This window comes from Carcharhinus amblyrhynchos, chromosome 1 (genome assembly GCF_965287045.1).
Source record: "Carcharhinus amblyrhynchos chromosome 1, sCarAmb.v2.hapA, whole genome shotgun sequence".
Classification (NCBI taxonomy): Eukaryota; Metazoa; Chordata; class Chondrichthyes; order Carcharhiniformes; family Carcharhinidae; genus Carcharhinus; species Carcharhinus amblyrhynchos.
In genome coordinates, this window is record NC_137324.1 from 142235017 (window position 1) to 142256666 (window position 21650).

General features: G+C 46.0%; 1 protein-coding gene across 1 annotated transcript in view; it reads right to left on the reverse strand.

Moving 5' to 3' along the window:
- The window catches only part of LOC145345640 (uncharacterized), a 157660-nt gene extending 139067 nt beyond the window's left edge, over positions 1-18593 (reverse strand). Inside the window, exons 1-2 of the mRNA XM_080193461.1 lie at positions 18325-18593; positions 4950-5047 (exon numbers count right to left, since the gene is read on the reverse strand). Coding sequence (XP_080049587.1) covers positions 4950-5047; positions 18325-18364 — 138 coding nt within the window. The 5' untranslated portion in view covers positions 18365-18593. The remainder of the gene's footprint in view (positions 1-4949; positions 5048-18324) is intronic.
- Positions 18594-21650: the final 3057 nt, after the last annotated feature.

Here is a 21650-nt window from a genome sequence, read left to right on the forward strand (position 1 = left end):
TTCCTTCTTTACTATTGGAATATATTTCTGCTGAGCACCGAAAAAGATCTCCTTAAAGATCCTCCACTGTTCCTCAGCAGTCCGAACCGACCAGTCTGCGCCCCCAATCTACATTTGCCAATTCCTCTCTCATCCTATTGTACTCCTCTCTGTTCAAACAGAGGGCACAGGTCCGGGACCCTACTTTCTCATCCTCCATCTGCATCAAAAACTCAACTATACAATGATCGCTCGTCCGAAGAGGATCCCTCACAACAAGATCCCCAATTCTACCTGCCTCGTTGCATAACACCAGATCTAAGATAGCTCGCTCCCTCGTCGGTTCCATCTCACACTGTTCAAGGAAACTATCCCGGCAGCATTCCAAGAACTCTTCCTCAAGCCCACCGCGTCCGACATGGGTCAACCAATCAATATGTAGATTGAAATCCCCCATAATTATCGCCGTTCCATTTCTACACGCATCATTTATTTGCTTGTTTATAGTCCACCCCACCTCCAAGTTATTATTTGGGGGCCTATAGACCACACCCACCAGCATCTTCCTCCCCTTACTGTTCCTTATCTCCACCCACAACGATTCCACGTTCTGCTCTTTGGAGCCTATAGCTTCCCTTACTACCGCCCTGATATTATCCTTAATTAACAGAGCTACCCCACCCCCTTTTTCCTCCCATCTATCCTTCCTAAACACTTGATAGACCTGGACATTCAGCTCCCAGTCCCTAACACCCTGCAACCACGTTTCTGTAATGGCCACCATATCCATTTGTGCTGATCTGCGCCACCAGCTCATTCACTTTGTTCCGAATGCTTCGTGCATTCAGATAAAGTGTCTTTATCCCAGCCTTTATCTGGACCCTATTTGAAGGAACGCTACCAACCTTTCTCATGCCCCCTACTCCTATTATTGGGACATCCTTATCATTTTCCCGTGCCTGTACCCTCTCTTTTACTTTAGACATTGTAATTTCTCCCACCCCTGCACCCTCCCCCCCTCCCCCCCTCCCCCATTAGTTTAAAGCCCTATCTACAGTCCTAGTTATATGATTCGCCAGGACTCTGGTCCCAGCACGGTTCAGACCAAGACCATCCCATCTGAACAGGTCCCACCTGCCCCAATACTGGTGCCAATGCCCCATAAATTCAAACCCATTCCTCGCACACCAATCCCTGAGCCACCCACTCATCTCTTTAATCCTATTTACCCTACGCCCATCTGCACGTGGTTCAGGTAGTAATCCAGAGACAACCACCTTGTTGGTTCTGCTTTTTAATTTCATTCCCAGCTTTTCATACTCCCTCTGCAGATCCTTAGTTCCCATTTTGCCTATGTCGTTGGCACCCACATGTACCACAACGACCGGATTCTCACCCTCCCACTCCAGGTTCCTCTGCAGCCCAGATGAGACATCCTGGACCCGAGCACCAGGCAGACAACACACCCTTCTGTATTCTTTATCCCTGTCACAAAGAACAGTGTCTGTACACCTAACTACACTATCCCCAATTACCACTACCTTCCTCTTTACCTCTTCCTCTTTGTCCTGTGTCTGCACCACTGTACCGTGGGCAGTTTGCTCATCAGCCTTACAGCCGTCATCCTTGTCCACACTGGGAACAAGAACCTCAAACCTGTTGCGCAGATTGAGAAGCTGATGCCTTTGGGTCCCCCCCTCCTTGAATGATATATGTGAGACTTTGAATGAAACCACTCTTAAAAATACTCCTTTGTGCACTATATTTAAAGAAAAAGACTTGTACAGCCCTTTTCATGACTATCAGACATCCCAAAATGCTTCACAAACAATGAAGCACTTTTTGAAATACGATCACATTGTCATAGGAAATGTGGCAGCTAAGTCTATACAGTAACCTCTCACAAACTGCAATGAGACAATGATCAGATAATGTTTGTTTTTCTTGATGGATAGACAGTAGAAGGGGATAACACCCCTGCTATTGGGTAGTACAGTGGTTAACATTGCTGTCTCATAGCACTAGGGACTTGGGTTCAAATCTGGTCTTGGGTGACTGTGTGGGGTTTGCATGTCTTCCTCGTGTCTGCATGGGTTTCCTCTAGGTGCTCTGGTTTCCTCCCACAATCCAAAGATGTACAGGTACGGTTAATTGGCCAAGGTAAATTGTCCCTCAGTGTCAGCGAGATTTGCAGAGTAAATACATGACATTACGCTCTTTTCCAAAATAGGGATGTTTTGCATCTGCTGGAGAATCATAGAATCTCTACAGTGCAGAAAGCAGCCATTCGTCCCATCAAGCCTGCACTGACAGCAATCCCACTTAGGCCCTATCCCTGTAATCTCACTTATCTACCCCACTAATTCCTCTAACCTACACATCCCAGGACACCAAGGGGCAACTTAGTCTGTCCAATGTGCCTAACCTGCACATCTTTGGGCTGTGGGAGGAAACCAGAGCACCCAGAGGAAATCAATGCGGACACAGGGAGAATGTTCAAACTCCACACAGACAGTGACCCAAGCTGGGAATCGACCCGGGTCCCTGGAACTGTGAGGCAGCAGTGCTAATCACTGCGGCACTGTGCCACCCAGAAGGCAGAAGGGGTGCCAGTTTAATGTCTCATCCAGAACCAACAACAGTGCAAAGCTCTCTCAGTGCTGCAATGGGCTGTCATATTTGCTAAGAAGCAAACCCCCATGCCTACACGCAGCAAGACCTGGACAACATCAAGGCTTACTTGAGCTGATGAGTGATATTTGCAAGACACTGGCCATGCCCAGCAGGAAAGTTTAGCCAACTCCACTTGTGTTACCTTTGCCAAATCTCTAACCATCAACATCATAGGGCAGAGTTTGACCAGAAACTCAGAGAAGCCACATGAATGCTTTGATTTGTAGAACAGATCAGAAACTGGGTATTCTGTGAAAAGAGGCCTACCTTCTGACTTCCAGAAACTTCTCCAAAAAGCACAAGTCAGGAATGCAATAACACAAGGAATGTTCTGCGGACGGTGAAGGCTTACTAGGCTAATCCCTGGGATGGACTGTCATATTAGGGAAACTAAGTCAGTTAGGATTATATTGATTGGAGTTTAGAAGAATAAGAGGGGATCTCATAGAAACTTATAAAATATAAGATTAGACAGGGTAGATTCAGAAAGAACGTTCCTGATGTTGGAGCAATCCAGAACTAGAGGTCATAGTTTGAGGATAAGAGGTAAAGCTTTTAGGATTGAGGTGAGGAGAAATTTCTGCACCCGTAGAGTTTAATTAAAACTGTGAAATTCACTACCACAAAATGTAATTGAAACCAAAACCAAAATTTCGGAAAGAAATTAGATTTGACTTTTGGGGCTAAAGGGGTCAAGGGACGTGGGAGTGGGGAAGATGGGATCAGGGTATTAAATTCGATCATCAACCATGATCAAAATCAATGGTGGGGCAGGCTTGAAGGGCTGAATGACCTAATTCTATTTTCTATGTAAAAATGCAAATTACTGTGGGTGCTGGAATCTGAAACCAAAAGAGAAAATGCTCGAAAATCTCAGCAGGTCTGGCAGCATTTGTAAGGAGACAAAAGAGCTGACATTTCAAGTCTAGATGACCCTTTGTCTATTTTCTATATATGTTTCAGTGGGTCATACATCAGCTGTGGAGAGAGAGAGAGAAAAACCAAGTTGATGTTTCAGGATGCAATGCTCTTGTCTGAATGGAAGCAGCTGCAACAACACAGAAGCTCAAGACCATTCAGGCCTGAGCAGTCTGCTTTACCAATAGCCCATTCACCACCTTAAACAGTCACTCTCCATCATATGTTCCATAGTGCATACTGCAGCTATCCACAGGATGCACTACATTCTTCCACCAAGTCTCCTACAGCTGCAATCTCTAATACCTTGAAGGATAAGGGTGGCAGGTACATGGGAATGCAGCCATCTCTAAATTCAACTTCCAAATCACACGCTCTGTCTGTCATTCGTTGCAGAATTAAACTCCTAAAGCTCCCTTAATAGTGCCCTAAAAACACAGACTGTAGCTGTTCAAGGAGGTGGCTAACCGCCACCATCTCAACAGCAACTGGGGAAGAGGAATAAGTACTTGCTAGTGCCCATATACCAAGAATTAATGTTATAAATGTGCAAGGTGATTTGATTTTAGTGATTGTCCCTGATTTGTTTCAGCTGCAACAGTTCGGCTCTGTTCTGGGCATTTTGACATTTGGATTCAAGTACAGAGACTAGATGAGTGCACAGATGATTTTGTGGCAGTTATTTTTCAACAATGAAGGGTTGGCGGAGGGAAGAAGATAAAATCACCTTAAAACATTCTCTTTCTCCTCGATTGGTGCACCTGAGCTGCCATCATATACTATTTCTTCAGTAGCAACCATAATTCCATAACATTTTGGGTAGTCATGGATAGGGACAACAAGAACGCCCAGAAAATTCCACCCATAAGAGCTGAGACTCCCAGAGACTGGGAGTAACTCACCCCGATTTTGCAAAGCTTGCTCACCATGTATGAGGTACATGTGAGATGGAATATTGTCTACTTATCCAGATCAGTTCAGCTCCAACAACGATAAGAAGCTCAACACTATCCAAGACAAAGCAGCCCGCTTGATTCGCATCCCATCCACCGCCATAAAAGTTCACTCCCTGGTGCGTCATGTGTAATTTTAAGTACCATACTTCAGTAAAATGTCAAGGCATCAGAAAAGATGCAGAGGAGATTTAGCACAATAGGACCAGGGTGAAGGACTTCATTTTTGTGAACATAGAACATTACAGCGCAATACAGGCCCTTCGGCCCTCGATGTTGCACCAACTGATGGAACCAATCTAATGACCCTCTAATCATAGAACATAGAATAAACTCGAAAAGCTGGGACTGTTTTCCTTAGAGCACAAAAGGCCAAAGTGAGATTTGATAGAATTTGTACAACTACTGGACAATAAAGTGCCATACCTGAAACTTAGATTGTCTAGAAACTTCAGGATTTTTCATGTAGACTAAAGTAGTCCCAAAATTCTCTTCGTCAGACATTATGTTAGTAATTACAAGATCTACAAGAAACAAATACAGAATTTAAATTTGATGCAAATTCAATATCAAAGCACTGTAAGTTGCTATTTTCATTGTGAAACAATACAAAATATTGGCAAACAACGTGGAATGGATCGGTTAAAGTCTTTCCCATATTTTCTCAACCTTAAGAACAAAGTAAGGTTAAGGAATATGAAAATTCTGTTTTCTTCAGGTTCGTGGATGATAATATGTTAAAAGATACCGTGTAAAATAGCTGGAGTAATTATTTTATCAGTTTAAATATAGTATCCAGTGAAATATGGGCGCAGTGATTAGCATGGCAACCTCACAATGCCAGGGACTCTGGTTTGATTTCCAGCTTGCACATCTGCGAGGATTCTGCACATTCTCCACTTATCTGCATGAGTTTCCTCCCATAGGCTGAAAGACATGCTGGTGAGGTTCATCGGTCATGCTAAATTCTCCTCAGTGTACGCGAACACGCTAAGGAGTGTGGCGACTAGGAGATTTTCCCAGTAACTTAATTGCAGTGTTAATGTAAACCTATTTGTGACACGAATAAACAAACTTAAACTTAGTACGCTATGAAAACAGTTCAAATGAAATTAGATATGGAACACAATAAGGTTATTTATTGGGAAATCTGTGGATTTACAGTTTACGTAATGGTACCATTATTGTATCCCCTTAACGTGACCTAATCATAATGTTAAAGAAGTGTTGATGACATCAATGGCTTAAGGAATAAGGGAAAACTGTTTTAACTCTGCATTGGCAGTCTGTCCATCTATTTTGTCACAGATTAAAAATCCCAAAGCAGTGACAATGGATGATGAATTTATGAAAATTATACCTTTTTTCATTGCTCTCTTCTATATGTAAAAAAAAGGACACCATCATGGCCCACACTGAGTTGATGACAGAAACCTTTTCTCTCTTACACTTCATAGTCATGGCAACTAGATTCAGGTCCTTCGAGCCTGCTCCCTTCGCCATTCACTTCGATAATGGATGATTATCAAATTCAATATCCCGATCCTCCCCCTTCTTCCCATATCCCTTTAGACCCAAGAGTCATATCTAATTTCTACTTGAAATCAGACAATGTTTTGGCCTCAACTACATTCTGTAGTAGTGAATTCTACACATTCTTCACCCTCTGGGTGATGAAATTTCTCCTCATCTCAGTTTTAAAAGGATTACCCCTTATCCTCAAACTATGATCGCAAGTTCTGGACTCCCCCACCATTAGGAACATTCATTCTGAATCTAGCCTGTCTAACCCCGTTAGAATTTTATAAGTTTCTATGAGATCCCCTCCCGCTCTTCTAAACTCCAGTGAATATAATCCTAACTGACTTAGTCTCTGCTCATATGACAAACATACCATCCTATGAATCAGCTTGGTAAACCTTCGCTGTACTCCCTCAAGCAGCAAGGACATCAATTCTCAGATAAAGACACCAAAACTGCACACAATATTTCAATGCTCTAGACAATTGCAGCAAAACACCCCTTTCCCGATTCCTCTTGCTATCAAGGCCAACGTACTATTTGCCTTCTTTACTGCCTGCTGTACCTGCGTACTTAGAGGACAAAGAAAAGTACAGCACAGGAACAGGCCTCTTTACCCTCCAAGCCTGCTTCAATCATGCCTGTTAAACTAAAACCATATGCACATCGAGTCTGTATCCTTTCATTCCCATTCTATTCATGTATTCATCTCGTTGCCCCTTAAATGCCACTATTGTACCTGCTCCCACCACCTACCCAGGCAGTGCATTCCAGACATTCACTACCTTCTGTGTAAAATACTTGCCTCGCACATCCCGTCTAAACATTTCACCATGCACCTTAAACCTACATCCCTAGCACTTGACTTTTCTAAGTTAGGAAACAGCATGTAACTCCACTCTGTCCATGCCACTCAATCTTGCAAACCTCTATCAGGTCACTCCTCAACATCCATCATTCCAGTGAGAACAAACCAAGTTTATCCAACCTCTCCCACAGCTACTAATACCCTCCAAACCAGGCAACAACCCTTTCTGTACCCTCTCCAAAGTGTCCACATCATAGAACATTGAACACCACGGCACAAACAGGCCCTTCAGCCCACAAGTTTCACCAATCACATCTACACCTACAAGCCATAGAACTATCTGTAACTCCCAATCCCATTAGATCCCATATACTCATCCAGAAGTCTTTTGAAACACCCCAGCGAGTTCGCCTCTACCACCACCGACAGCAGGCGATTCCACTCACTCACCACTCTCTGAGTGAAAAACTTACCCCTAACATCTCCTCTGTACTTGCTTCCCAGCACCTTAAACCTGTGTCCTCTTGTAGCGACCATTTCAGCCCTGGGAAATAGCCTCCGAGGATCCACCCTATCTATTCCTCTCAGCATTTTGTAAACCTCTAGCAGGTCGCCTCTCAACCTTCGTCTCTCCAGGGAGAAGAGACCTAACTCCCTCAACCTATCTTCATAAGGCATGCCTTCCAATCCAGGCAACATCCTTGTAAATCTCTTCTGCACCCTCTCAACAGCTTCCACATCCTTCCTGTAGTGAGGCGACCAGAATTGCACACAGTATTCCAACTGGGGTCTGACAAAGGTCTTATAAAGTTGCAGCATTACCTCCCGACTCCCAAACTCAATCCCTCGATTAATGAAGGCCAGTACACCATACGCCTTCTTGACCACATTCTCCACCTAAGAGGCTGATTTAAGAGTCCTATAGACCCGGGCCCCAAGATCCCTCTGCTCTTCAACACAGCTAAGACTCCTACCCTTGATATTGTACTTCTGCATCCCATTGATCCTGCCAAAATGGACCACTACACATTTATCCGCGTTGAAGTCCATCTGCCACTTCTCCGCCCAGTCTTGCATCCTATCTATGTCACACTGCAACTTCTGACATCCCTCCAGGCTATCCACAACACCACCAACCTTCGTATCACTGGCGAACTTACTAACCCATCCCTCCACTTCGTCATCCAGGACATTTATGAAAACGACATTTATGAAAACGACATTTATGAAAACGACATTTATGAAAGTGGTCCTAGAACAGATTCCTGGGGCACTCCACTGGTGACCGACCTCCATGCAGAAAAAGACCCATCCACAACCACTCTCTGCCTTCTGCAGGCAAGCCAGTTCTGGATCCACAAGGCCAAAACCCCTTGGATCCCATGCCCTCTCACCTCCTCAACAAGTCTTGCATGGGGGACCTTATCAAACGCCTTGCTGAAGTCCATGTAAACCTTGTCCACTGCTCTTCCTTCGCCAAGGTGTTCAGTCACATTTTCAAAGAACTCAACTAGGCTCGTAAGGCACGACCTGCCCTTGACAAAGCCGTGCGGACTATTTCTGATCATTCTAAACTTCTCCAAATGCTCATAAATCTTGTCCCTCAGAATCCTCTCCATCAACTTACCAACGACTGAGGTCAGACTCACTGGTCGGTAATTTCCCGGGGCTATCCCTGTTCCCTTTCTTGAAAATAGGGACCACATCCGCAATCCTCCAGAACCTTTCCTGTCTCCATTGACAATGCAAAGATCATCGCCAGGGGCTCTGCAATCACTTCCCTCACCTCCCACAGTAATCTGGGGTACATCCCATCCGGTCCCGGCGACTTATCTATCTTGATAGAATTTAAAAGTTCCAACACATCCTCTTTCTTAACATCCACATACTCAATCTTTTCAGTCTGCCGCAAACCTGTAGTACAACCTCCCAGATCACTTTCCACTGTGAATACCGAGGCAAAGTACTCGTTAAGCACTTCTGCCATTTCTTCCAATTCCACACAGACTTTTCCCCCTTCACCTTTTATAGGTCCTATCCCTTCTCTTCTCATCCTTTTACTCTTCACATATTTGTAGAACGCCTTGGGATTCTCCTTAATCTTACCCGCCAAGGTCTTCTCATGTTCCCTTCTGGGTCTCCTAATTTGCTTTTTAAGCTCCTTTTTACACGCCTTATGCTGCTCTAGATCCTTAACATCTCTTAGCTCTCTGAACCTTTTATACGCCTTTCTTTTCTTCCTGACCAGGTTCACCACAACCTTCGTGCACCACGGCTCCCACGACCTACCAAAACCTCCTTGTCTCATCGGAACGTTGTTGTGCAGAGTTCCGGTCAAATATTCCTTGAAAATCCGCCACCTTCCTTCAGTACTTTTCCCCAAGAACACCTCCTTCCAGTTTACTCGTCCAATTATCTGCCTGATGTCTTCATATTTCCCCTTACTCCAGACAAACAGCTTCCTAGCCTGCCTGATCCTATCTCTTTCCAATGCTATTGTGAAGGAAATAGAATTATGATCGCCACCCCCTTCAGGTAGTGTGGCAATCAGAATTGTACACAATATTCTAAATGAGGCCCAATTAAAGATCTGTACAGCTGCAGCATAACCTGCCAATTTTTATACTCAATGCCCCAAACGACGAAGGCAAGCATGCTGTATGCTTTCTTATCTAGCCTATCCACCTGCATTACCACTTTGTGATTGGTGGACATGTATGCCCAGATCTCTCTGCCTGTTAATACTTGGGGGTTCTACCATTTACTGTATAATTCTTACATGCATTGGACCTTCCAAAATGCATTATCTCACATTTGCCTGGATTAAACTCCATCTGCTATTTCTACGCCCAAGCCTCCAACCGGTCTATATCTTGCTGCATCCTCTGACAGTCCTCTTCACTGTCTGCAACGTCACGAATTTTTGTTCGCAGATGACACTTACTAATCAAACCAGCTACACTTTCCTCCAAGTCATTTATATATACACTACGAACAACAAAGATACCAGAATTCATCTCTGAATTCCATTCGCAGCCCACCATCCAGAAAAAAAAGCACCCCTCTGTTTTCTACGGCCAAGCCAGTTCTGTATCCATCTTGCCAGCTCTCCTCTGATCCCGTGTGACTTCACCTTTCGGACCAGTTACCATGAATCAATGGGTGCTATTCTGGTTGGCAGTTGGTGACTAGTGGAGTGCCGCAGGGATTGGTGCTGGGGCCTCACTGTTTACCATTTACAGATGATCATGTTGCAACTGTACACAACTCTGGTGCGGCCGCACTTGGAGTACTGTGTGCAGTTCTGGTCCCCACATTACAGGAAGGATGTGGAGGCTTTGGAGAGGGTGCAGAGGAGGTTTACCAGGATGTTGCCTGGTATGGAGGGGAGGTCCTATGAAGAGAGACGGAGGGATTTGGGGTTGTTTTCGCTGGAAAGAAGGCGGCTAAGAGGGGATCTTATTGAAACATATAAGATGATTAGAGGTTTAGATAGGGTGGACAGTGATAGCCTTTTTCCTCGGATGGAGAAAGCTAGCACGAGGGGGCATGGCTTTAAATTAAGGGGGGGGTAGTTATAGGACGGATGTCAGGGGTAGGTTCTTTACCCAGAGGGTGGTGAGGGATTGGAATGCCCTGCCTGCTGCGGTTGTAAATGCGCCTAGTTTGGGGGCGTTTAAGAGATCCGTGGATAGGTTTATGGACGAAAAGGGATTGGTTTAGGTTAGTGGGTCATTGTTTTTTAACTGGTCGGTGCAACATCGTGGGCCGAAGGGCCTGTTCTGCGCTGTAATGTTCTATGTTCTATGATCTGGAGGAGGGGGCTGAGTGTAGGGTAACGAAATTTGCTGATGACACGAAGATGACTGGAAAAGCAAATTGTGTGGAGGGTGTGGAAAGTCTGCAGAGAGATCTGGATAGGCTGAGTGAATGGGCGAGGACCTGGCAGATGGAATATAATGTTAGCAAATGTGAGGTTATCCACTTTGGTAGAAATAATAGTAGGAGGGAGTATTATTTAAAGAGCGAAAAGCTGCAGCATGCTATGGTGCAGAGGGACTTGGGGTTCTTGTGCACGAATCACAAAAACCCAGTCTGCAGGTGCAGTAGGTGGTCAAGAAGGCGAATGGAATGTTGGCCTTTATAGGAAGGGGGGTAGAATATAAAAGCAAGGAGGTCTTGCTGCAACTGTACAGGGTACTGGTGAGGCCGCAACTAGAGTACTGTGTGCAGTTTTGGTCGCCGCACTTGCGAAAGGATATATTGGCCTTGGAGGAAGTGCAGTGAAGGATCACTAGGCTGATACCGGAGATGAGGGGGTTGGACTAGGAACAGAGGCTAAATAGACTGGGTCTGTACTCGGAGTTTAGAAGGCTGAGGGGGGGGATCTGAGAGAGGCTGGTATATTGGGCAGATATATGGCAAACGGCGTTTAATCCGGATAAATGTGAGGTGATGCATTTTGGCCGGAATAATGTAGGGGGGAGTTATATGATAAAGGGTAAGTCCATAAGGAGTATAGAATCGTAGCGAGACCTGGGGGTGCAAGTGCTCAAGTCTTTGAAGGTGGCAGTACAAGTGGAGAAGGTTGTGAAGAAAGCCTATGGTATGTTAGCCTTTATAGGAAGGGGTATAGAATATAAGAGCTGGAGTCTAATGTTGCAGTTGTATAGAACGTTGGTTAGGCCGCATTTAAAGTACTGCGTCCAGTTCTGGTCGCCTTACTACCGGGAGGACGTGGAGACTCTGGAGAGAGTGCAGAGGAGGTTTACCAGGATGTTGCCTGGTATGGAAGGACTGGGTTATGAGGAAAGATTGAACAAATTGGGGCTCTTTTCCCTTGAAAGACGGCGACTGAGGGGGGATCTAATAGAGGTATACAAGATTATGAAGGGTATAGATAGACTAAACAGAGGTAAGCTATTTCCTATGTTAGAGGCACACAGTATGAGGGGCCATGGGCTTAAGATGAGGGGCGAGAGGTATAACACAGATATTAGAGGGAAGTTTTTCACACAGAGGGTAGTGGGGGTATGGAATGCTCTGCCAAGTAAGGTGGTGGAGGCAAGCACGCTAGAGTTGTTTAAGAGTAACTTAGACAGGCACATGAGTGGGTTGGAGATGGGTGGATATCGGAGATTGTTTTAAATAAGGTTCATTAGCATTGGGGCGTCCCTGGTAAGGTAAATGGATATGGTATGATGATAATGTTTTTCCTCTTTTCATTCACAGGTTTTAAGTCAGTCTGCCTTGTTGTCCAACGAGGGGCATACACGCGATGGGTCGTACTTGGGCTGCTCCTGATTGTTCGAGATTGGCCTAGTGCTTCATGTCGTTAGTGTGTGCTTAAACTGGACCAGATGCTGGGCAAGACGACAGCTCAGTGACTATCACTGTTTGCTGTGCAGACACATGGATTTGGGCCAGTGTCTGTGGGAGTTTGCACATTCTCCCCGTGCTTGTGTGGGTTTTCTCCGGGTGCTCCGGTTTCCTCCCACACCCCAAAGATGTGCTATTAGGCTGATTGGCAGTAATAAATTGTCCCTAAATTAGTTTCCCTCAATGTGGACGGCCATAAAACAATAGATAAGGGTCATGGGTGGGGGGCGGGGGGGTGTGTGTGTACTGGTGGTGTTAAAATGGCGGTGCGGGCTCGTTGGGCCGAAGGGCCTGTTTCCCAGGCTGTTTTTTTTTGTTCTTTGACATATAAGATAATGAAGGGGCTAGATAGGGTAGAGGTAGAGAGATTCTTCCCACTTAGAAAGGATAACAGAACTAGAGGGCACAGCCTCAAAATAAGGGGGTTGCAGTTTAGATCGGAGTTGAGGAGGTACTTCTTCACTCAAAGGGTGGTGAGTCTCTGGAATTCTCTGCCCATTGAAGTGGTGGAGGCTAGCTCGCTATATATATTTAAGTCACAGGTAGATAGGTTTCTGATAAACAGGGGAATTAAGGGTTTCGGGGAGAAAGCGGGAAAGTGGAACTGATCCACTTCAGATCAGCCATGATCTTGTTGAATGGCAGGGCAGGCTCGAAGGGCTAGATGGCCTTCTCCTGCTCCTATTTCTTATGTTCTTATTAAGGTATCTTGACAAAGACTTTACTGAATTCCATGTATACAACATACACTGCCTTTCCTTCATCTATTACTTTCAGCAACTGATGCACGAGCACGCCAAGGTCTTGCTGAGTATCCAACTCTCTTCAAGTAATAATCTGTCTTCCTATTATTGTCACCAAAGTCTATAACCTCACATTCATCCAAATTATACAGCATCTGCCATGCAGATGCCCACACACTCACCTTGCCCGTATCACGCTGAAGCGTTTGTGGCTCCTCCTTATAGCTCACCCTCCCACCCAACTTTGTATCACCTCAGTTCCCTCTTCCAAATCATTGATATATAATGTGGACGTTTGGGGTCCAAGCACAGATCCCTGTAGAACTCCACTAGTCACTGACTGCCAATCAGAAAAAGACCCATTTATACCAACTCTTCGCTTCCCATCTACTAACCAGCTTTCCATCTATCTCAAGATATTATCTGCAATCCCACGTGCTTTAATTTTACGTAGTAGTCTGTTATGTGAAACATTGTCGAAAGCCTTCTGAAAATCTAAATAAACCACATCCAGTGGTCAACTCTACTAGTTACAGCCTCAAAAAATTCCAAGAGTTTCATCAAGCATTTTGTAAATCCATGCTAACTTTGTGCAACTTCCCCAGACCTGAGGTTAGGATCACTGGACTATGGTTCCCAGTTTTCTCTCTACGCCCCATTATGAACAGTGGGTTTACATTAGCTACCCTCCAATCTGTAGGAACTATTCCAGAATCCAAGGAATTTTGGAGAATAACTGCCTATGGATTTACTATTTCCAGGGCCACTTCCTTAATTACTCTGGGATGAAGATTGCGGTGCCCAGATCTATTTACCTTCAAACCCATCAATTTCCCCAAAGTAATTTCTCCAGCAATGATGATTTCCTTCAGCTCCTCACTAAAACATATTTCTCTCAGCATTTTTGGTATATTATTCATGTCTGTCAACAGTAATGCATAGTGAAGACAAAAAGCTAATTGTGGGCATGATAATGGAAAAATAGGGACTGGGAGCACCAGCTAAATTCCTAACTGCCAAAGAGGGTTAGAATGTGTTAGAATTTGGAAGCGTGAGAAAATATGATCATAGTGACATAACTGTGAAATGTCCCCTTCTTAATGGGGTTTGTGAAAATCATGCAGTATTTCACAAGGTGCTTTACAAAATCTTTGCTAATCAATCAAATTGATATCTGGCCTGGTGTGAACAGTCCATGTGAAAAGTTCACTAGAAGCTACATCACTATCAAGTAGTTTGAGATATCTTTTGTATTAAACCAAATAAATAAAATTATAGAAACCCTTCACTGCAAAAAAAGGGCCATTTGGCCCGTCAAGTCTGCACCGACCACAATCCCACCCAGGCCCTACCCCCATACCCCTACAAATTTATCTGTTAACCCTCTTACCTAAGTATCTCAGGACTCTAAGGGTCAATTTTTAGCATGGCCAATCAACCTAACCCATGCATCTTTGGACTGTCGGAGGAAACCCGAGCACCCGGAGGAAACCCACACAGACATGAGGAGAATGTGCAAACTCCACACAGTGACCCAAGCTGGGAATCAAGTCTGGAGCTGTGAAGCAGCAGTTCTAACCACTGTGCCACCATGCTGCCTAAAATAACTTAAAGACAACTCAAAGAGTTGTCAAAAGGAGGGGAATTGTCCGGGGGCTGATAATTCATCCCCATCCCTGCGGTGCCCAACAGGCACAGAAGGCATCAACTGTGCCCTCCGACACTGCACGCTCCCTTTCCAGAGACACCAGCCACAAATATAGGTAGAGGAGCAGGAAGTCAGGTTGGACAACTCCCTTGATTGGCCGCTGCCTGGTCTTGTAAATGGCATGCTTTGCCAGGCCCAGGAGGAGGTTCATGAGGTGGTCCTCCTCCTTCCCCAACCCCTCCGCAACAAGTGACCGTGGATCAGGAGCAGGGGACTGAAATGCAAACAAAGCATCAATAAAAGGTTTTTGAGAAAACTGAAAAGGTTATGCAGCCTGTAACACAATGTAGACATGGTCCACAGACTCCACAAGGTTGCAAAACGGGCACGCTTGGGAGCCCGTGAACCAGTACAACTTATGGTACTACAACATACAGCACCCTTCACCCCAGGTCCCCAAGATTTTCGGAGGAGATCCCTCTGTAGAGGAACCTCCACTGGGAACCTCTGCCACCTGGCAGCAACAAGGCCACCAATGCGTATCTGGGTCGAAGGCAAGGGGCGAGGACATGGTAGTAGAAGGTGTGCAGCAGCAGCAGCAGCCCAGATAGGAAACACCTCTGTGCAGTAGCAAAAGGCATGGAGGGCATTTTCCACAAGGCGGTTCAAGCTGTGGGGCACCTGATCTGGGAGGGAAATCCAAAAAATACTTTTAGAGATATAGGATCATTTCCTAGCCTTGGTTGCAACTTCAATTAATTAACTTAATATCTCAGCCAAGTATTCTGCCTCAACTTGTAGACCCCCATTTTTATCCCTAACAGTACGCAGTTTCACAACATCAGGTTAAAGTCCAACATATTTACTTGGAATCACGAGCTTTCAGAGTGCTGCTTCTTCATTAGGTGAGTGGAGAGGTAAGTTTCACAAACACATAGACAAAGACACAATTGCAAGATAATAGTTGAAATGCGAGGCTTTACAGGTAATCAAGTCTTTACAGGTACAGACAGTGTGAGTGGAGAAAAAGATAATCACAGGTTAAAGAGGTGTGAATTGTCTCAAGCTAAGACAGTTAGTAGGATTTTGCAAACCCAGGTCAAATAATGGGGGGTCTACATGTGATGCGACATGAACCCAAGATCCAAGTTAAGGCCATCCTCATACTGTGCCCAACGCCAACATCTCTACGTCAGTAGATACGGCATGCTCGTCTTCATCAGCCAGGGCATTGAGTACAGGAGTTGGGAAATCATGTTGCAGCTATACAAAACCTTGGTTAGGCTGCATTTGGAGTATTGTATGCATTTCTGGTCATCACAGTATCAGAAGGATATGGAAGTTTTGGAGAAAGTGCAAAGAAGGCTCACCAGGATGTTGGCTACAAGGAGTGGTTGAATAAACTGGATTGTTTTCACTGGAAAAATGGAAGCTGAGAAATCTGATAGAAGTCTACAAAATTATGAGTGGCGTAGACCGGGTGGATAGTCAGAGGCTTTTTCCTAGGGTGGAACTGTCAATTACAAGGGGCTACAGATTCAAGATGAGAGGGGGAAGATTAAGGGAGATGTGTGGAGAAAGTTTTTCATGCAGAGAGTGGTGAGTGCCTGGAAGGCATTGTCAGAGGATGTGGTGTAAGCAGGCACATTAGCAACATATAAGAGGTGTCTGGATGTGTACATGAATAGGGAGAAAATAGAGGGATATGGACTAAGGGCAGAAGGTATTTTTTCAGTTTAGACATCATGATCTACACAAGCTTGGAGGGCCGAAGGGCCTTGGTCCTGTGCTGTACTTTTCTTTGTTCTTAGTACCATTGCTAACCTGACAATGATTTTACTGTAATGTGCCTACAGATCTTTGGATTCCCTCTTCATCTTCTTAAACTCTCTGCCCAAAGACAGGTCTGACTCAGTGTATGATCTCCACCATAAGTAATGCAAGGAAACAGATCCCAAATTCAGCCCAGTTGAACTAGAATCAAACCCCATACTGTTTGCAACATTCTGATCCATACCAAGTGTCCATTCAACTGAACAAATGTCACCCCGATGTTTCCTTCTGTACAAAGGGATTGTATGATTCTATATTAAAAAAAAACTTTGTTCAAATTGAAGCATTTTGTCAAAAAGTACGTGCCAAAAGTATTTTGTCAAAACTATAAAAATATTTTATATGTGGCATCCTGGAGCTTTGAAAAGTGATCGCAGAAGCTCCAATTCTGTTCCATCACATGACTGACCAGGAATCATTCCTGCCCTTACCAACTGCCATGGATGTATGTTGAAAGACTTTACAAGTTCATTTTCAAGATGTTTAGCCATGTCATGAATAAACCTTCTTTGTCTATCAAGTTCTGAGCTTCTAGCTCAAAGGCAAGGAAGTTAGTGCTGTGCCACAAGACCTCCAAGGGATTTCCTCTAACACAGGTAAATTTGAAGTTTTCAAAGGACTTTGTTAAGAGTCAAACCTGCAATGAATGCAGTTTAAATTAAAGACACATACTTGTAGTTGAAGTCAATTCAGAGTCATAGAGTAATATCCACATAGGTGGCAATTCAGCTCACCAAGTACATGCTGCACATGCTACAGAGCAATCCAGTTAATCCCACTCCCCAATCAATCCCTGTAGACCTGTATATTTTCCACAAGTATTGATCCAATTTTTTTTGGAAATAATTTCTTGTCCCCAGTTCCATGACATCCGTAGGCAGTAAGTTTTACTTGCTTGCAACATAAAAAAAGTTCCTCCTCACACCTGCCTGCATTGTTCTTACATAAATCCTTAAATCTGTATCCTCTAGTCCATTGAATGAGAATAATTTTTCTTAGTCTGTCATAATCTTGCACACTTTCATTAAATCAATCCTCAATCTCCTTTGCTTCATGGGAAATAATCCCAGTGAATACAATCTAACTTTTTTAATGAAAATTTCTCATCTACAGATCCTTTTCAAGTAAATCTCCAATGCATGCTCTCAAAGAGGATATTCATATCCTTCCTAAAGTTTGATGACCAGATCTGGACATAATTTCAGTAAAACTTTCCTACTCAATACCTCTATTTATGAATTCCAAGACCATGCATACTTTGCTAACTACATTCTCAAAATGACTGTCAAATTCAAAGCTCAATGCACATATACCTCCCCCCCCCAAATCCCTCTGCTCATGCATGAACTCTTTTTAGTTGACATGGTACTCCCTCCACCCAAGTACTTTTTGACAAAATGCTTCAATTTGAACAAAATATTATTTTTTGAATATAGACTCATACAATCCTTTTGTACCGAAGGAAACTATTCCACCCGTCAAGTCTGCACTGACAACAATCCCACACAGTCCCTATCCCCATAACCCCACATATTTACCCTGCCAGTTTCCCTGACACTAATGGGCAATTTAGCATGGCTAATCAACCTGACCTGCACATTTTTGTAGCTATTGGAAGTCTGACATTGGCTTCTGGAATGATCCCCAGGCCCAGTAAGATTGGCAAGACATAAAGGGACCAGTATTTACCTCTGGCTTGACAACATCCAGCGCCATTTTAGGGTCATGAACTGCTCTTACTTGATTACGTGTTAATACTTCTGATCCAAGAAAATCACTCGATACATTTTTGTTCTGTCTATAGAAACTATCCTCAGTAAAAACATTTGCCATGTAACTGCACACAACGAAATACAGTTCAACCCTTACCGCGGTCTTTCTTCCAATCCCAGTTAGTCACTGCCTTCATCCACCCAGTGCCTCACAGCAGCTGTCACTGACTCTCCTCGTAACCAGGAAACCACTATCAACCAACAGTCTCCGTCAATCATAAGGACGACGGCGGCGGCGGCAGCAACTCCACCACAGTCCGCCTGACTGCTCCTACAGCGCCATCTGCCCCACTCGGCCGGCAGCGAGACTATTCCTGCAGCCTCACTCGCCCTGCAAGTGCCGCCTCGCCGACTCCTCCCACAGCAGCACCAGTGTCCGCCCGACTCCTCCCACAGCAGCACCAGTGTCCGCTCGACTCCTCCTACAGCTCCACCCTTCCTGCACACCTGCCGCACTCCTCCTACGCAATAACTCCTACTGCAGCGCCATCTGTCAGCAGCCTCACCTGCTCCAACACAATGTTTTACCCAGACGCTCTGGAACGCGCTGCCCGGCAGCGGGGTAGCCTCCTGAGTTGCCTCACATCCTGGAGCAGCACTTGCTGCATCAGAAGATTCAAGACTATGGGCCAAGCACTGGTAAATGGGATGGGGCGCGGCGGAGGGAGTGTCAAGTGTTTTTCACATGTTAGCGCAGACGTAATGGGCGAAAGGGCATCTTCTGCACTTTGTGATTTCACAAATCCACTGGCAGTGCAACCTATCTGACTCCGAAAATCAGAGAACCCCTACAATGCCATTTTGTCCATCGAGTCTGTATCGATCACAATCCCACCCAGGCCCGAATTCAGTAACCACGCACTGCTAATTCCCCTGACACTAGGGTCAACTTAGCATAGTAAAAAGTCTGCCAACACCAGGTTTAAGTCCAACCGATTTATTTGATAGTAAATTCACTAGCTTTCGAGGTTACCCTCTTCGTCACCTTAAACCTGGACTTAAACCTGGTGTTGTCAGACTTTTTACTGTGTTTACCCCAGTCCAATGCCGGCATCTCCACGTCATGACAACTTAGCGTAGCCAATCAACTTAGCCGCAGATCTTTGGTCTGCGGGAGGAAGCCAGAACATCTGGAGGAAACACATGCAGACGAGGGGAAAAAGTGTAAACTCCACACAGGCAGTGACCCAAGATCAGAATTGAACCCGGGTCCCAGATGCTGTGAGGTAGCAGTGCTAACGACTGTGCCACTAGCAGCACCACTGCTACACTCCTCTTGCAGTGCCATCTGCCTGAATCCAAAGGCAACACTATCTGCCCAAATACTCCTGCAGCACCAAATGCCCGATTCCACCAGCAGAGTCACCTTCTCGACTGTTCAAGCAACACCACTTACCCGGCTCAACCAGCAACACCACACACCTGATTTCATTCACAGAGCCTCCTGTTCGACACCTCTTGCAGTGCCAGCTGTCTAACTCCAGTCAGTGCCATCTGTCCAACACTTCCAGCAGCAGCACTTGCCTGACTCAACCTGCCACTTGCACCATTCCGTAGGAAACTGCCCAACTACTCCTGCAGTACCAACTGCCGACTTGACCGGAGGGCCAATTGTCTGACTCCACCGATGGTGACACCTGCCCAACACCATCTTGAGGGTGGCGTGGTGGCACAGTGGTTAGCACTGCTGCCTCACAGCACCAGGGAACTGGATTTGATTCCCCGTTTGGGTCACTGTTTGTGTGGAGCATGTACATTCTCCCCATGTCTGCATGGGTTTTCTCTGGGTCCTCCAATTTCTCCCACAGTCCAAAGATGTGCAGGTTAGGTGGATTGGCCGTGCTAAATTGCCCTTAGTGCTCAGGGGGCCTAGCTAGGGTAAATGTACTAGGGTAGGTTATGGGATAGGCCTGGGTGAGATTATGGTTGGTGCAGACTCGATGGGCCAAATGGCATTCTGCACTGTATGATTCTATGATTCACCAGCAGCACCACCTACCCCACACCACCGGCAGTGTCTTCTGCCCGACTCCATTGGAGTGGCAGCTTTCCGATGCCAACTGTAGCACTATCTGCCCAATACCTAAGTCAGTGCCACCTGCCCCACTCCACCGACTACCAAATGCTGACTCCATCAGAGAGGACCAGCTGCCCGACACCAAATGCAGCGCAATTTGCAACAGCGTTACCTGCCCAATCCCTCAGTCGGCGCCATGAGCCACACTCTGCCTCTAGTGCCAACTGCCCAATGCCACCTGCACCACCAGTAGCACGACTCCTCCTGCAATGCCACCTGCCCTACGCTGACTGTTGAGGCATGTACATGCCATCTGTAACACCACCTGCCCGACTCCAACGGCAGTGTCACCTGGCCAACTCCAATGGCAGTACCAACTGCTCGAATCCCCCCCCACCACTGCGCCACCCACCCCATTCCTCCTGCAGCGCCACCTACCCCGTCCTCCTGCAGCGCGACCTAGCCCACACCTCCTGCAGCGCCATCTACTCCTCTCCTACTGCAGTGCCACTTGACCCACTCCTCCTGCAATGCTACCTACCCCACTCCTCCTGCAGCATCACTTGACCTACTCCTGCAGCGCCACCTGCTCCACATCTCCTGCAGCACTACCTGCTTCACTCTGCTTGCAACGTCACCTGCCCCACTGCTCCTGCAGCGCCACCTGCTCCACTCCTCCTGCTGCGCCACCTGCCCCACTTCTCTTGCAGCATCTCCCACCCTACTTCTCCTGCAGCACTTCTTGATTCACACCTCTTGCAGTGCCATATGCCCCACTCCATCTGTGATGCCACCTGCCAAACCCAACTGGCAACACCATCTGCCCCACACCACCGGCAGTGCCTCCTGTCCAACTCCATTGGAATGGCAGCTACCTGCCTCCAACTGCAGCGCCACCTGCCAGACACCTTAGAGAGTGGCACCTGCCTGATGCATGACTCCATCAACAGCGCCACGTGCCCAAATCTTAAGTCAGCACCATCTGCTCCACCATGCCGATAGCACCACCTGTCCAATGCCACCTGCACACCTCCTCCTGCAGTGTCATGTCCCAATGTCACCTGGAGCACTTCCTGCAGTGACACCAATGGCAGAGATACCTGCCCAACTCAAATGGCAATACCAAGTGCCCCACTCTTCCCGTAGAACCATGTGCCCCACTCCTCCTGTAACATTATGTATCCCACTTCTCCTGCAGCACCATGTGTCCCACTCCTCCTGCAGCGCCCCCTGTGCTACTATTCCTGCAGCACCACCTGCTCCACTCCTCCTGCAGCTCCTCCTGTGCCACTCCTCCTGCAGTGCTACCTGCCAGACTCTTCCTGCAGCGCCACCTACTCCACTCCACCAGCAATCTCATCTGACCCAAACCAATTTTTTATCCAGAAGGTGGTGACAGTCTGGAA